Source organism: Oncorhynchus tshawytscha, linkage group LG33 (genome assembly GCF_018296145.1).
Source record: "Oncorhynchus tshawytscha isolate Ot180627B linkage group LG33, Otsh_v2.0, whole genome shotgun sequence".
Lineage (NCBI taxonomy): Eukaryota > Metazoa > Chordata > Actinopteri > Salmoniformes > Salmonidae > Oncorhynchus > Oncorhynchus tshawytscha.
In genome coordinates, this window is record NC_056461.1 from 201,454 (window position 1) to 218,347 (window position 16,894).

The 16,894-nt window shown below is 40.6% G+C and overlaps 1 protein-coding gene across 3 annotated transcripts in view; it reads right to left on the reverse strand.

The window, feature by feature from the left end:
• Positions 1-5,354: 5,354 nt before the first annotated feature.
• LOC112230735 (solute carrier family 12 member 2) overlaps positions 5,355-16,894 on the reverse strand; it is a 110,657-nt gene continuing 99,117 nt past the window's right edge. For all 3 annotated transcript variants that reach the window (XM_042311012.1, XM_042311011.1, XM_042311010.1), the window contains 3 exons: positions 7,121-7,256; positions 6,749-6,816; positions 5,355-5,761 (listed from right to left, as the gene is read on the reverse strand). In XM_042311012.1, coding sequence (XP_042166946.1) covers positions 5,626-5,761; positions 6,749-6,816; positions 7,121-7,256 — 340 coding nt within the window. In that variant the 3' untranslated portion in view covers positions 5,355-5,625. The remainder of the gene's footprint in view (positions 5,762-6,748; positions 6,817-7,120; positions 7,257-16,894) is intronic.

Consider the following 16,894-nt stretch of genomic DNA (forward strand, 5'->3'; position numbering starts at 1 on the left):
AGTGGAATAATGTTTTTATACATTTTTACAAATTCATAAATGTCAAGCTGAAATAACTTCAGTATTCAACCCCTTAGTTTTGTTATGGCAAGCCTAAATAAGTTCAGTGACTGAGTGTATTGATACACCATCCAAAGTGTAATTATTAACTTCACCATGCTCGAAGGGATATTCAATGCCTGCTTCTTCAGGTGCCCTTCTGTGCGAGCATTGTAAAACCTCCCTGGTCTTTTTAGTTGAATCTGTTTTTGAAATTCACTGCTCGACTGATGTGTGGGGTACGGAAATGAGGTAGTCAAAAAAAATGAACACTATTATTGCACACAGTGAGTCCATGCAACTTGTGACTTACAAAGCAATTTTACAAATTCATAGATGTAAAGCTGAAATGACTTATTGAATCAAGTATTCAACCCCTTAGTTTTGTTATGTCAAGCCTAAATAAGTTGCAGGCGTCCTTCCTAACTCAGTTGCTAAAGAGGAAGGAAACCACTTCACCATGAGGCCAATGGTGAGTTTAATGGCTGTGATAGGAGAAAACTGAGGTTGGATAAACATTGTAGTTACTCCACAATACTAATCTAATTGACGGAGCCTGTACAGAAAACACATATTCCAAAACATGCATCCTGTTTGCAATAAGGCACTAATGTAATACTGCAAACAATTTGGCAAAGCAATTAACACTTTGTATTCAGGACAAAAAGTTATGTTTGGGGCATATCCAATACAACACATTACTGAGTAGTACTCTCAATATTTTCAAGCATAGTGGTAGCAGTATCATGGTATGGGTATGCTTGTAATCTTTAAGGACTGGAGAGTTTTTCAGGATAAAAAATAAACTGAACGGAGCAAAATCCTAGAGGAAAACTTGTCTGATTTCCACCAAACAATGGGTGATGAGCAGCACAATAGCCTAAAACACAAGGCCAAATCTACACTGGAGTTTCTTACCAAGAAGACAGTGAATGTTCCTGAATGTCCAACTTACAGTTTTTACTTAAATCTATTTGAAAATCGATGGCAAGACCTGAAAATGGTTGTCTAGCAATGATCAACAGCTTGAAGAAATTTGAAAAAGAATAATAGGCAATTGTTGCACAATCCAGGTGTGGAAAGCTGTTCGAGACTTACCCAGAAATATTCACAGTTGTCATCGCTGCCAAAGGTGCTTCTACAAAAGTATTGACTCAGGGGTGTGAATACTTATGTAAATAAAATATATTTCTACATTTCATTTTCAATACATTTGTAAAAAAATCTAAAAAACATGTTTTCACTGTCATTTTTAGGGCAGTGTGTGTAGACGGAGAAAAATAATTGTTTAATTCAGGCTGTAACACAAAATATAGAACAAGTCCAAGAATATTTTCTGAAGGCACTGTACAAATCAAGCACTTCTGAAGGTGCTACCTTGTTTAAAATGCTAGTTATAGGTGGATAAAGAAAGAACCTAAACAAAAGTTAAAAAAATACCCAAGTGCATCAATGATGATTGATTTCATTTGATTTAATGCAATAAACATGTACAAAGTATGTTAAAATGTTTGAAAAAAGCATATATGTGACAGTTAACAGTACAGCATATCAATAGAAATACAGAGGAGGACGACGTCTCAACATGGCTAGGCCACATGTTACAGGCAACATGTTTTGGTCTCTTGGACAGAGCACAGTAGTGTCAGGTTTCGGCTAAATAATGACGTTTTGAGGACGTTATAGTATTCCTCTCCTCACACCTATACATAGATGGGAAAAAAGAACACACTCATGACAAAAATCCCGGCCCGGTTGTATTGACACACATTGTGTTATTTATATATTTCAATATAAATGTAGAGTAACCCGTGTTTTGTTTGTAACATTGTTGCTTTGTATAGTAACTGAGGGTTGAGTGGTTTACTCACCGATACACAGAACAGATTTGGTAAGTAAGATCATCTGGGTTCTAAAAAGCTTTACAATCCCCCACCCATTTAAAAAAAAGGTTTTACATGCTTTGTACATATTTCAAAGAAATAATTTTATACATGAGTATATTTACACTATATGTGTATATATTCGTTCACAATCACATGGCGTAGTCATTCTCTAGATAAAGGACACGGAACGGTGAGATGCAGTCGTGTGGGTGGGAATAGTTGATTGAGCCTGAAATACAAAGCACACTGTACTTGGATTTCCATGTGGGACTGAAATCTAAAAGGATGTAGCTTTTAGCAAAAACATTGAACTCGGCACTGTAGAAGTAAAAAATAAAAGTAACTCTCCGTTTAGTGTTTATCAGATTTACATTCAACTGACCCAAACCTCCTACCTAAAAAGTCATTAATTTTTATTTTTAGAAATTGCATAAAGGACAAGAACTAGGGAAGAGAGGGGCAATGACGTGGTTGGCCTTAAATGCTATGACCTATAGACAGCGTGTTGGGTAAGGCGTGGGCAATACTGTACATTATAAACGCAAATAACCCTGTTTTGATCCAGTAGCTTTCGGCAGTTATTATAAAACCCTCATTCACAAGTTAAAGAAACAGTTAACATGCCCCTTTGCTTTGGGACATTTCACCCCTGTGAGAAAGGCCCCACATGGTACGCACCACAACTTTAATTCTCCTGGAACAATGGCAAAGTGTGCTGACAGTAGGTTTATGGGCCAGCCTATATGGTCCAAAAATGAACTGAGGGACCCTTCAAATAAACCATGAATTTTATCCCAATACCTTATTACAGTAGCTCATCTGCTTAGAGGTATGTATCAGTGCCCTCTTGAAACATGCTAATCCATATCTTCTATCAACAATTTCCCCTCTTTTGAACACCCAAAAAGAACAGCCACGGAAAGATACTCAGCAAAGTGCCTACTCATCTTCACAGACCAGACAGAGTGGGAGTCGTTTTTGCATTGAACAGAAACGAACAGAGGACAATTGAGGCTACTAGTCCAATGTACATCAGGGCAAGCAGACAAACAGTCAGACATGTGGGCATCCACATGTCTGTTTAGTGGAATACGTAAAAACAGTCTACATCAGAGTATGTCCAGGTACCATTGTCTGAGGCAGAATGAGCTAATGCCTCCACTACTGGAGAAAAGACTGACACGAAACGGCACTTTTCTATCAATGGTTGAACCTAAAGCAAGCACAAATTCCAGACTGTTCCATGTAACAGACTAAGGGGGGCTTTCTTGAAATGGAAACAATAATAATAAAATGGTACATACATATACAGAATTGTTTTTAAAATACTGGATAAAGTAGAGTGACAGTACATTCTTCTTTATGCAATACTCCTCTATAGCTACATCTGCATTGACCCACTAGTTCAATCATACAGCCAGTACGGCTTATAAGAGAAAGACAATGACAACAATCATTACTTCTAGCATTAAGGCAAAGTCTAATTCGCGGTTGTAAGGGCTAGACCAGTTCCTTCATAGAGTCACTCCAATGTGGGGAACCCGAGGGGCCGTGTCCTAATTTGAGATATGCATAAGTAACTTACTTTCAAGTCTCCTATGGACATCGATACACGAATTCCGCAAAAAAGTTTGAGTAAAATTGGAGCATCTGAAGTTAGGATTCAGCCGATAGATTCCAATATGGTGACAGACTTCAATGTGGGGACCTACTTGAGTCCAAAGGAGACTTGGACTAAGAACTTGTTTTTGGTTAAACACTTGTTTGTGTTAGCAGCTGTTGTGAGACAACTGGCTCTTTAGCATGGCAAAGCTAATCAGAAGCTAAGCCCAATTCTAGCCAACTGCAGTCATTTCTGACACAGTGTGGAAATAAGAACCCTAGAACTTCAAATTCTAGACCCGTGGATGCTTTCTGTTAAGACACAATTCTTCGACATCATCCAATCAACTTTCAGAATTGAAGCAGATTGCCTCTAGTATTAAGTAGAGGGTACTGCACTAGAAACTGTTTCATTTACACAGCTTAAAAGGAAGACAAACAAACTGATAGACAATAAAGTCAGAGGCCATTAAAAAAAACAGGAAATAATTTAGGGATGGAGGAAGGAGGAAAATAAACACCAGAGAAAGATTTTGATGCCATCAAGTGGAGACTCTGCTAACCTCCTACAATCAATCCACTACCATAAAAATCCTCAATAAAAACAAAGATTACATTTAAAACCTAATAAAAATAGCTATTATACATTTTTCATACCGTTCAATCTGGGTAGAGCGATTAATAGTTTAATTATTGATTTCAACTGGAAGGCACATACATAAGGCAATAAAAAGTGTTGCAAAGCATTTGACATGCCTCTCTCCCAACACAAGAAAAGGAAATATAAGAGGGCGATTATTGCTGCATTGAAAAAAATATAAAATGATCTATAACTTAACATGACATCAAGAAGAATCGGAATAATAATAACAATATTAATAGTAATAACAAAATAGTGCGAAGCATGAACAGGCTCTTTCAAGCCAGAGAGGAAATCAACTTTGTAAATTAAATTGTGCACTTCTTTTCACGTTAGGTTGAATGTGTTAGCCAGGGGTGCAGGAAATAACTCCCACGTGTTCTTCAGTCTCCAGTTTCAAAAGAGTAGTGGGGACTTCACTGACTGACTGCCCTTTCACATACATTATATTCAAAAGTATGTGGACACCCCCTTAAAATGAGTGGATTCGGCTATTTCAGCCACACCCATTGCTGACAGGTGTATACAATTGAGCACAGCCAAGCAATCTCCCTAGACAAACATTTGCAATAGAATGGCTTTACTGAAGAGCTCAGTGACTTTCAACATGGGACCGTCATAGGATGCTATCTTTCCAACAATTCAGTTCGTAAAATGTCTGCCCTGTTAGATCTGCCCATCAACTGTAAGTGCTGTTATTGTGAAGTGGAAACGTCTAGGAGCAACAACGGCTCAGCCGCGAAGTGGTACACTAAAGTGCTACCTACCTGCCAACTGTTAGTTTGGTGGAAGAGGAATAATGGTCTGGGGCTGTTTCATGGTTTGGGCTAGGCCCCTTAGTTCCAGTGAAGGGACATCTTATTGCTATAGCATAAAATGACATTCTGTGCTTCCAACATTGTGGTAACAGTTTGGGGAAGGCCCTTTCCTGTTTCAGCATGACAATGCCCCTGTACACAAAGCGAGGTCCATACAGAAATGGTTTGTCGAGATCGGAGTGGAAGAACTTGACTGGCTTGCAAAGAGCTCTGACCTCAACCTCATCGACCACATTTGGGATGAATTGGAATGCCGACTGTGAGCCAGGCCTAATCGCCCAACATCAGTGCTCGACCTCACTAATGCTCGTGGCTGAATGGAAGCAAGTCCCCACAGGAATGTTCCAACATCTAGTGTAAAGTCTTCCCAGAAGAGTGGAGGCTGTTATAGCAGCAAAGGGGGGGACCAACTCTATTTTAATGTCCATGATTTTGGAATGAGATGTTTGACGAGCAGGTGTCCACATACTTTTGATCATGTAGTGTAAGAGGCTGGATGTCCACAGCAACACCATATCCTTTATCATTATTAATATTATCATCAATTGCTACTATTTCTACCTTCATTGAAGAATATGTGTGCGTGTCTTAGTTAGGGCTGGGGTAGGGATGGGAGGTCCCAAAGGCAGCATGTGTGTGTTTATGAGTAGAAGGTGAGGACACTCTGGTGGTTTCCGCGCACCAGGAGGAGGGGAGGCAGATCCTTGGACAGAGTCTCCAGCCAGGACATGTAGAGAGCACTGGACACCGCTCCCTTTCTGGCCAAGGGCATGCTCCTGTAGATCGAGAGAGAGTGTGATGTGATGAGTGACAGAAATAGCCCTATCCATTTGGACCCTTTCAAATCTCACCCTCGCGCCCCGTATATCAACAGCACAATAAACTCAATACCACATGTATACTTCAATAAAGTGCAGTATGACTAACAGAGCATTGAAACACCCTATTCTACACATCCATTAATGAGACACAAAATGGAGGACCAGTGACACTGAGGACAATGGGTTTTTCTATTGCTCTCTGGCCACTGGCCCCGTTCAGTATCAGTGGTGGAGGAGAGGAGAGCAGTAGTGCTGTGGTGTTGTGAATAGGATTACCCTAGGTGGTGTTGTGAATAGGATTACCCTAGGTTAATTAACACTAGGGTAATTAACCCACAGCGCTACTGAATGAGTGCAAGTGGAGTATTGTGTGTGTGCGCCCATGCATAGAGAGGGAAGGATGAGTAAGGAAGCAGAGGGAGAATAAATGAGAAGCAGGACGATGGAAGGAAAATGTAGAGGGGGAGAATTGGAAGAGGTAAATATAGCAGAGAGAAAAGAAGATGAAGAGTGGATTGAGAAAGAGAAGGTAGAGCAACAGAGAGAAAAGATAAAAGAAGTGGCAGGGAAATGGAGAGAAGACCTAAAGGAGACGAGGAGGGTGACAGAGGAGAGCGAGGGAGTGTGAGGATGGCTGGCGTCTCAGTTTACTGGGCACCCAGCTGATTCACTTAGTGGCTGTTATTACAATTTACATTTTAGTCATTTAGCAGATGCTCTTATCCAGAGCAACTTACAGGAGCAATGTGGGTTAAGTGCCTTGCTCAAGGGCACATCGGCAGATTTTTCACCTGTTCGGCTCGGGATTCAAACCAGTGACCTTTCGTTTACCGGCCCAAAGCTCTTAACCCGCTAGGCTACCTGCCGGCCCCAAACATGAGGCCTCAATACTTCTGTGCCACACACACCACACAAAAAATAAATGCTCTTAAATCTACTTGCATAACAATGAGGTTAGCTGTGCTTGAGTGCTCCTTCAGCAGTTCGTTCAGTCTGATCTGACGATTAGTCTGAGAAGAACCAAAACAAAAACACAGGTTAAAATGGATACACGTTACGAGATTAACATCTAAAGCAGCAGCCACACTTTGCTGTAGGATAGGCAGATATTGGAGCACTTTCATCCCCATATATCTCAAAGACATTGGGCACAATACCCGACTCTGGAGGACCCCAATTCAAAATGTTTTATAGGCTTGATTCTATTTGGCTCCTAGCATCCTACAGCTAGCCCCTACCACTTCCATGTTCACAGATCTGAAATAACTGGATAGGAGTAAGTAATATGGTGATGGCTAGAGTGGTTAGATTTACCTTGGCCCTGTAGAGCTCCAGCTCGTTGTCGGTTATCCTCCAGGGCTCGCTGGCCTTCTGTGCCTCCGCCGTATCCTGCTCCATGTCGTCCTCCTTCAGCCGGTACGGCTCGATCATCTCTTCAAAAGCAGTAACACTGCACAACCATAGGGGATCAAAGGTTAGTAAATGATTAGTTAGAAACTTTAGTACACACGCACAGTATATATAACAGGCCAGTATATTTGAATATATACACTGAGTGTACCAAACATTAGGAACACCTTCCTAATATTGAGTCACACCCCCCCAAGAGCCAACACTGTCATGATTATTGAAGGTGTCAAAGTTCAACCCAATGCTATGTGAGGGCATAGGTCATCACGCAACAGCCGTCATCAGAGAGGTCTACACTCGGTCTGATATCATATCAACGCAAGAGGAAAAGGTGGAACTCAAATGAACATGAATTCTTTGTCTGTTCCAAATGTATCATCATCAAACAGCTTAGTGAAGAGATTCTCCGGCTGCTACCTCAACTGTGGAAAAACAAGATGTGCTTTCTAAGTACTTGGATGCAGCCCAGGCACACAGAATGTCAGTTCTGAATGCCTCATACAGCCAAGGGGTTCGATGAGTCTGGCAGTACTGACCTGCTCCAAACCACTGGACAGATGGCAAGCTTAACTCCGCAGCCAGTGGGAGACACTGGCAATGTGAAGGACTCCCTCCTGCCCACAGTTCTATCCAACTAATCTAATATTAGCACTATTGTCACTCACGTTGGATTTAACAACATTCGCTTTTGGCAATCTGAGGAACTGAAGAAGGGCTACAACATTCCCTTGAACACCCTTCTTTGCACAGGAAAGAGAGCAGTCATCTCTGGCCCCCTGACGTGCTATAGAAGGGGTTCGAAACGTTACAGCTGCCTCGCTGCCCTAAATGAGTTCCCGAAGAAACTCTGTAAAGACAGGAATGTCTCCTTTTTTGACAAATGTATCTTGCTGTGGGAGCAACCAACACTCTTTAAAAGTCATTCACCCTGACCGCAGGGGTTCCAGGATTATCTCCAACATAGCAAACTGCTTAAGAGACTGATGGTCTAGGTTTGATAGTTGCTCCAGTCCTCCCTGTCATAATAAGCAACAGAGGACATGGAAATCATATTATATTCCAGAGAAACGGAAGTGCAGTAAATGTAATCTAATCTATGTTCCTTTAAGTGTTACCTCTGAGGGTATTGTCTGCAATAATCATATGCACATTTAATTCCACTGTTTGCGTTGAAGAAGCCAACTGTGGGCAGCCCACTCACCACCATTGATCCAAATGTAAATGGCACTGACATGTCTAACTCAAAATCAGCCTTTCAGAATAGCACTAAAAACAAACCAGAAAATGATAAAAAATATATTAACATATAAACTCAGCAAAAAAAGAAAAGTCAATTTTTCAGGACCCTGTCTTTCAAAGATAAATCCAAATAACTTCACAGATCTTCATTGTAAAGGGTTTAAACATTGTAAAGGGTTTCCCATGCTTGTTCAATGAACCATAAACAATTAATGAACATGCACCTGTGGAACGGTCGTTAAGACACTAACAGCTTACAGACGGTGATGTCATAATGGGGTCGGTTGACAGTGCTGAGCACATCAGCACATGGTGAACATTCATGAAAGATTTTTGATTCCCATATAAAATAATAAATGTGGTGAATTTGTAAATACTATATATATATATATATATATATATATATATATATGCTGAGTTATCTTCACTGACAAGTCGCGGTTTTGTCTCACCAGGGGTGATGGTCGGCTTCGAGTTTATCGTCGAACGAATGAGTGTTACACTGAGCCCTGTGCTCTGGAGCGGGATCGATTTGGAGGTGGGGGATCTGTCATGGTCTGGTGCAGTGTGTCGCAGCATCACCGGAATGAGCTTGTCATTGCAGGCAATCTCAACACTGTGCATTATAGGGAAGACATCCTCCTCCTTCATGTGGTACCCTTCCTGCAGACTCATCCTGACATGACCCTCCAGCATGACAATGCCACCAGCAATACTGCTCGTTCTGTGCGTGATTTCCTGCAAGACAGGAATGTCAATGTTCTGCCATGGCCAGCGAAGAGCCCAGATCTCAATCCCATTTGCACGTCTGGGACCTGTTGGATCGGAGGGTGAGGGCTAGGGCCATTCCCCCTAGAAATGTCCGGGAACTTGCAGGTGCCTTGGTGGAAGAGTGGGGTAACATCTCACAGCAAGAGCTGGCACATCTGGTGCAGTCCATGAGGAGGAGATGCACTGCATTATTTAATGCAGCTGGTGGCCACATCAGATACTGACGGTTACTTTGATTTTGACCCCCCCTTTGTTCAGGGACACATTATTACATTTCTGTTCGTCATATATCTGTGGAACTTGTTCAGTTTATGTCTCAGTTGTTGAGTCTTATGTTCATACAAATGTATTATCAGAAAACATTAATTCCGGCCATCTCTGTAACACACTTAGATAATTAATTTGATGCAATAGTAGCTATACATGGTTATAGAATATACAGTGCATTCGGAAAATATTCAGACCCCTTCACTTTTTCCACATTGTTACATTAGACTTATTGTAAAATGGATTAAATAAATGTTTTCCCTCAAACACACAATACCCCATAATGATGAAGCGACGCGCCACATCCAACCTGACAGAGCTTGAGAGGATCTGCAGAGAAGAATGGGAGAAACTCCAAATACAGGTGTGCCAAGCTTGTAGCGTCATACTGTTACAGGAATTATATTCCTCTATGTTTTAATACCCAATTAAAATGAATCACTCTGTCAATTCATAAGAATCTGGATGACTCTTATTTGTATAAAATGCACAGAGACCAGTCTTAAAGTCAACCAGCAGCTTTTATTCTCGAGAGTACTGCCCATTATACATTTTACCACAGGTTATAAACTGAAAATGACGTCATTAGTTTTAGTACTAGCCCGTCTCATCTCCGCTCCAGTACAATGGCTGTATGGTTCTCACATCGTCTCTCCCTATTAAGATAATTTATGGATAGAGCCAAGGCCAGCCTGTGTAGATAAGCATTCTAACCAGTCTGGCTATAAGTTCATTCATTTCTACCAAGGAACAGACAGTCATTGTTCTAATTATTGATTATATTTACACACATTATATTCAGTACTAGGATTATAAAGAAAATTCATATATATACAGTAATATAATAGTATTCTGATTAGTCAGTCCTGATTGAAATGTATACATAATTAGTCATTATTGATAAAAAATTCCCTTAACACATACCCAAGTAGACTCAAGGCTGAAACTGCTGCCAAAGGTGCTTCAACAAAGTACTGAGTAAAGGGTCTGAATACTTATGTAAATGTAATATTTAAATGTTTTATTTTCAATACTTAAATAAAAAGACTCAATGGTTGCTAAATTTAAATAAACTTTTTTTTCTTTGTTATTATGGGGTATCATATGTAGATTGATAAAACAACGTTTAATCACTTTTAGAGAAAGGCTGTAACGTAACATTTTGAAAAAGTGAAGGGGTCTGAAAACTTTTGTAATTCACGTAAACGGAGGAGGTATTGCCATGTACAGTGGCTTGCGAAAGTATTCACCCCTTGGAATTTTTCCTATTTTGTTGCCTAACGACCTGGAATTAAAATAGATTTTTAGCATCATTTGATTTACACAATATCCTTACCACTTTGAAGATGCAAAATATTATTTATTTTGAAACAAACAAGAAATAAGACAATAAAACAGAACTTGAGCGTGCATAACTATTCACCCCCCAAAAGTCAATACTTTGTAGAGCCACCTTCTGCAGCAATTACAGCTGCAAGTCTCTTGGGGTATGTCTCTATAAGCTTGGCACATCTAGCCACTGGGCTTTTTCCCATTCTTCAAGGCAAAACTGCACCAGCTCCTTCAAGTTGAATGTGTTCCGCTGGTGTACAGCAATCTTTAAGTCATATACCACAGATTCTCAATTGGATTGAGGTCTGGGCTTTGAGTAGGCCATTCCAAGACATTTAAATGTTTCCCCTTAAACTACTCGAGTGTTGCTTAAGCAGTATGCTTAGGGTCATTGTCATTGTGAACCTCCGTCCCAGTCTCAAATCTCTGGGAGACAAACCAGTTTCCCTCAAGAATTTCCTTGTATTTAGAGCCATCCATCATTCCTTCAATTCTGACCAGTTTCCCAAGTCCTTGCTGATGAAAAACATCCCTACAGCATGATGCTGCCACCATGCTTCATGGGATGGTGTTCTGGAGTGATGTGAGGTGTTGGGTTCGCGCCAGACGTAGCGGTTCCTTGATGGCCAAAAAGCTCAAATTTAGTACAGTACCTTCTTCCATATGTTTGGGGTGTCTCCCACATGCCTTTTGGCGAACACCAAATGTGTTGGCTTATTTTTTTCTTTAAGCAATGTCTTTTTTCTGGTCACTCTTCCATAAAGCCCAGCTCTGTGGAGCGTACGGCTTAAGAGTGGTCCTATGGACAGATACTCCAATCTCCGCTGTGGAGCTTTGCAGCTCCTTCAGGGTTATCTTTGGTCTCTTTGTTGCCTCTCTGATTAATGCCCTCCATGCCTGGTCTGTGAATTTTGGTGGGCGGCTCTCTCATGGCAGGTTTGTTGTGGAGCCATATTCTTTCCATTTTTTAATAATGGTTTTAATGGTGCTCTGTGGGATGTTCAATGTTTTGGATATTATTTTATAACCCAACACTGATCTGTACTTCTCCACAACTTTGTCCCTGACCTGTTTGGAGAGCTCCTTGGTCCTCATGGTGCCGCTTGCTTGGTGGTACCACTTGCTTAGTGGTGTTGCAGACTCTGGGGCCTTTCAGAACAGGTGTATATACAGTGGGCTCCAAAATGACTGGCATCCCTGACTGGCAATGCACAAACAATACTTAAAAAAATATATAAACAATATAATTATAGAGAAACTCAAAATACCAACATGTGAGAAATACTGTACTTTATTAATGTTCCAATTGAACTCACCAAAATCATACAATTATTTAATACAAAAGACATTTAACCAAAATCAAGGTTTCATAATTATTGGCACTCCTCATTTCGTACTTAGTGCCACCACCTCTGGTAAGGATAACAGCATGGTCTTTTCCTGTAATGTTTGACAAGGTTAAGGAACATATTTGGAGGGATTTTGGACCATTCCTCTATGCAGATCCTTTCAAGATCCTTCACATTCTTGGGTTTGCTCTTATCAACTGCCCTCTTCAACTCAGCCCACAGGTTTTCCATTGGACTGAGGTCCGGCGACTGAGATGGCCATGGCAGAACATTGATTTTTTTTTTGTCACAGCACCATTTCTGTGTGGATCTTGAGGTATGTTTTGGGTCATTGTCTTGTTGGAAAGTCCACATACGGCCAAGTCCCAGCCTTCTGGCAGAGGCAACCAGATTTGTCAGCCAAAATTGCCTGGTACTTGGTGGAATTCATTATTCCATCAATCTTAACCAGTGCCTCTGGACTTCTGGAATTAAAACAGCCCCAAAACATCACTGACCCACCACCATATTTCACAGTGAGTATGAGGTGCCTCTCCTTGTATGCATCTCTGTTTCAACGCCAAACATGCCGATGCTGTATCTGAACAAAACGTTCAATTTTGGTCTCATCTGACCAGAGCACCTTCTTCCAGTCATAATTTAAATGACATTTTGCAAACTCCAAGCACTTGCGTCTGTGTCTTGGGGTCATTAAGGGCTTTCTTCTGGCAACCCTTCCAAAGAGCCTGAGAGGTGGTGTCTGATGGTGCTTTTTTTTAAACCTGGTGACCCCAAGATGCCACCAAGGCCTGCAATTCTTTCACAGTGATTCTGGAGGTTTTGTTGCTTCTCTCACGACCCCCCCCCCCTATCCTGGGGGGCAAAATGCATTTGCGTCTTCTATCCGTGAGGTTTTCAACTGTTCCATATCTTTTGAATTTTATAATAATTGCCCTGACAGTGCTCAGTGGTATATTTAATCGTTTGTGGATCTTCTTGTAGCCATTACCAGATTTATGACGGTCTACAACCATCTGTCTCTTTTGAACTGCTAGTTCTTTTGTTTTCTTCATGGTGTTGGATGACAAAGGGATATTTGCATGTGTGTTACCTCATTTTTATACCCTAGTGAAAAAGGAAGTGATATAATGGCTCAAAATAGTTCCTTAACACTTAGATAAACTTAAATAAGTGGAATTTAATTCCTGGTTTAATTTTGGTAGATATTATTTACAATAATATTAAAGGGTGCCATTAATTGTGAAACCTTGATTTGGAAGACATTGATTTTTAATTAAATCAATAAATGATTTTGTTGGGTTCCATTGAAACATTAATAAAGTACAGTATTTTTCACATGTTGGTATTTTGAGTTTGTCTCCATAATTATATTGTTCATATTTGTTTAAGTATTGTTTGTGCATTGCCAGTCAGGGGTGCCAGTAATTTTGGAGCCCACTGTATACTAAAAACGTGACAGATCATGTGACACTTAGATTGCACACAGGTGGACTTTATTTGACTAATTATCTGACTTCTGGATGTAATTGGTTGCACCAGATCTTATTTAGGGGTTCATAGCAAAGGGGGTGAATATATACAGTGGGGCAAAAAAGTATTTAGTCAGCCACCAATTGTGCAAGTTCTCCCACTTAAAAAGATGAGAGAGGTGTAACAGCTCTCTTCTATCTCCTCCTCTGACGAAGAGGTAGAACAAGGATCGGACCAAAATGCAGCGTGATGATGATTCATGATATATTTTAATGAAGGAAAACCTATACATGCAGAAACTACAAAACTAACGAAATGAAATAATGAAAACCGAAACAGCCCTATCTGGTGAAATACAAAACACTAAGACAGGAACAATCACCCACAAACACACAGTGAAACCCAGGCTACCTAAATATGGTTCCCAATCAGAGACAACGAGAATCACCTGACTCTGATTGAGAACCTCAGGCAGCCATAGACTATGCTAGACACCCCTACTCAGCCACAATCCCAATACCTACTAAAACCCCCAATACCACAACACAACACAAAATAACCCCATGTCACACCCTGGCCTGACCAAATAAATAGATAAACACAAAATACTAAGCCCAGGGTGTGACAAGAGGCATGTAATTTTCATCATAGGTACACATCAAATATGACAGAGAAAATTAGAAAAAAAAATCCAGAAAATCACATTGTAGGATTTTTAATGAATTTATTTGCAAAATATGGTGGAAAATAAATATTTGGTCAATAACAAGTTTATCTCAATACTTTGTTATATACCCTTTGTTGGCAATGACAGAGGTCAAACGTTTTCTGTAAGTCTTCACAAGGTTTTCACATACTGTTGCTGGTATTTTGGCCCATTCCTCCATACAGATCTCCTCTAGAGCAGTGATGTTTTGGGGCTGTTGCTGGGCAACACGGACTTTCAACTCCCTCCAAATATTTTCTATGGGGTTGAGATCTGGAGACTGGCTAGGCCACTCCAGGACCTTGAAATGCTTCTTACGAAGCCACTCCTTCATTGCCCGGGTGGTGTGTTTGGGATCATTGTCATGCTGAAAGACCCAGCCACGTTTCATCTTCAATGCCCTTGCTGATGGAAGGAGGTTTTCACTCAAAATCTCACGATACATGGCCCCATTCATTCTTTCCTTTACACGGATCAGTCGTCCTGGTCCCTTTGCAGAAAAACAGCCCCAAAGCATGATGTTTCCACACCCATGCTTCACAGTAGGCATGGTGTTCTTTGGATGCAACTCAGCATTCTTTGTCCTCCAAACACGACGAGTTGAGTTTTTACCAAAAAGTTATATTTTGGTTTCATCTGACCATATGACATTTTCCCAATCTTCTTCTGGATCATCCAAATGCTCTCTAGCAAACTTCAGACGGGCCTGGACATGTACTGACTTAAGCAGGGGGACACGTCTGGCACTGCAGGATTTGAGTCCCTGGCGGCGTAGTGTGTTACTGATGGTAGGTTTTGTTACTTTGGTCCCAGCTCTCTGCAGGTCATTCACTAGGTCCCCCCGTGTGGTTCTGGGATTTTTGCTCACCGTTCTTGTGATCATTTTGACCTCACGGGGTGAGAACTTGCGTGGAGCCCCAGATCGAGGGAAATTATCAGTGGTCTTGTATGTCTTCCATTTCCTAAAAATTGCTCCCACAGTTGATTTCTTCAAACCACGCTGCTTACCTATTGCAGATTCAGTTTTCCCAGCCTGGTGCAGGTCTACAATTTTGTTTCTGGTGTCCTTTGACAGCTCTTTGGTCTTGGCCATTGTGGAGTTTGGAGTGTGACTGTTTGAGGTTGTGGACTTTTATACTGATAACAAGTTCAAACAGGTGCCATTAATACAGGTAACGAGTGGAGGACAGAGGAGCCTCTTAAAACCTGTTAAGCCTCCCCCCTACTTTTTCGAAAATTCTGTTAAAAATCGCGCAACATTTTGGCGTCCTGCTACTCAGGCCAGGAATATAGTATATGCATATGATTAGTATGTGTGGATAGAAAACACTCAGACGTTTCCAAAACTGTTTAAATCACGGCTGTGACTATAACAGAACGTCTGTTTCATCGAAAAGCGCAGGAAAATCTGATCACTGGAGATGGAAAAAAATATCCATGCGCCACTTCAACCCATTGTTAAAGGTGAACCGTATTAAATGAGGCCGAGGTTGCAGTACCTACAGCTTCCACAGGATGTATAGAGTCTTCTCATTTGATTCTGATTTGATTCTTGGTAGATCCGACCAAAGGGAACCGATTCCCTCCGACCACCAACTTGATGCATTGTCTCTGTTTTTCCGGACATTTTTTCCACACGACCAGCTATCGAATTTACATCGCCTCCTGATGATTTTTATAGCTTATTAACGTGTAGTAATACCTAAAGTTGCATTAGAAAGGTATTTCGAAGTGTTTTGTGAAAGTTTATCGTCGACTTTTTAACTTTTAAAAAATGACGTTACGTTATGAAACGCTATTTTTTCCGTTTATCACACAGTCTTCATAGATCGATATCTAGGCTATATATGGACCGATTTAATCCAAAAAAAGACCCAGTATTGATTATGGGACATCAAGGTGTGCCAAGAAAGAAGATGGTCAAAGGTAATGAATGTTTTATATTTTATTGTGCGGTTTGTGTAGTGCCGACTATGCTAATTCTTTTGTTTACATCCCCTACGGGTCTTTTGGGGTGTTGCATGCTATCAGATAATAGCTTCTCATGCTTTCGCCGAAAAGCATTTTAAAAATCTGACTCGGTGGCTAGATTCACAACGAGTGTAGCTTTATTTCAATACCAAGCATGTGTATTTTAATGAACGTTTCCGTTTTAACTAATACTATTAGCGTTTAGCGTAGCGCATTTGCATTTCCAGAGCTCTAGTTGGGACGTCTGCGTCTCAAGTAGGATCAAGAGGTTAAAGAAGAAGTTACAGGTCTGTGAGAGCCAGAAATCTTGCTTGTTTGTAGGTGACCAAATACTTATTTTCCACCATAATTTGCAAATAAATTCATTAAAAATCCTACAATGTGATTTTCTGGATTTTTTTTCTCATTTTGTCTGTCACAGTTGAAGTGTACCTATGATGAAAATTACAGGCCTCTCTCATCTTTTTAAGTGGGAGAACTTGCACAAATGGTGGCTGACTAAATGCCCCACTGTATGCACGCACCACTTTTCCGTTTTTTATTTTTTAGAATTTTTTGAATCAAGTCTTTTTT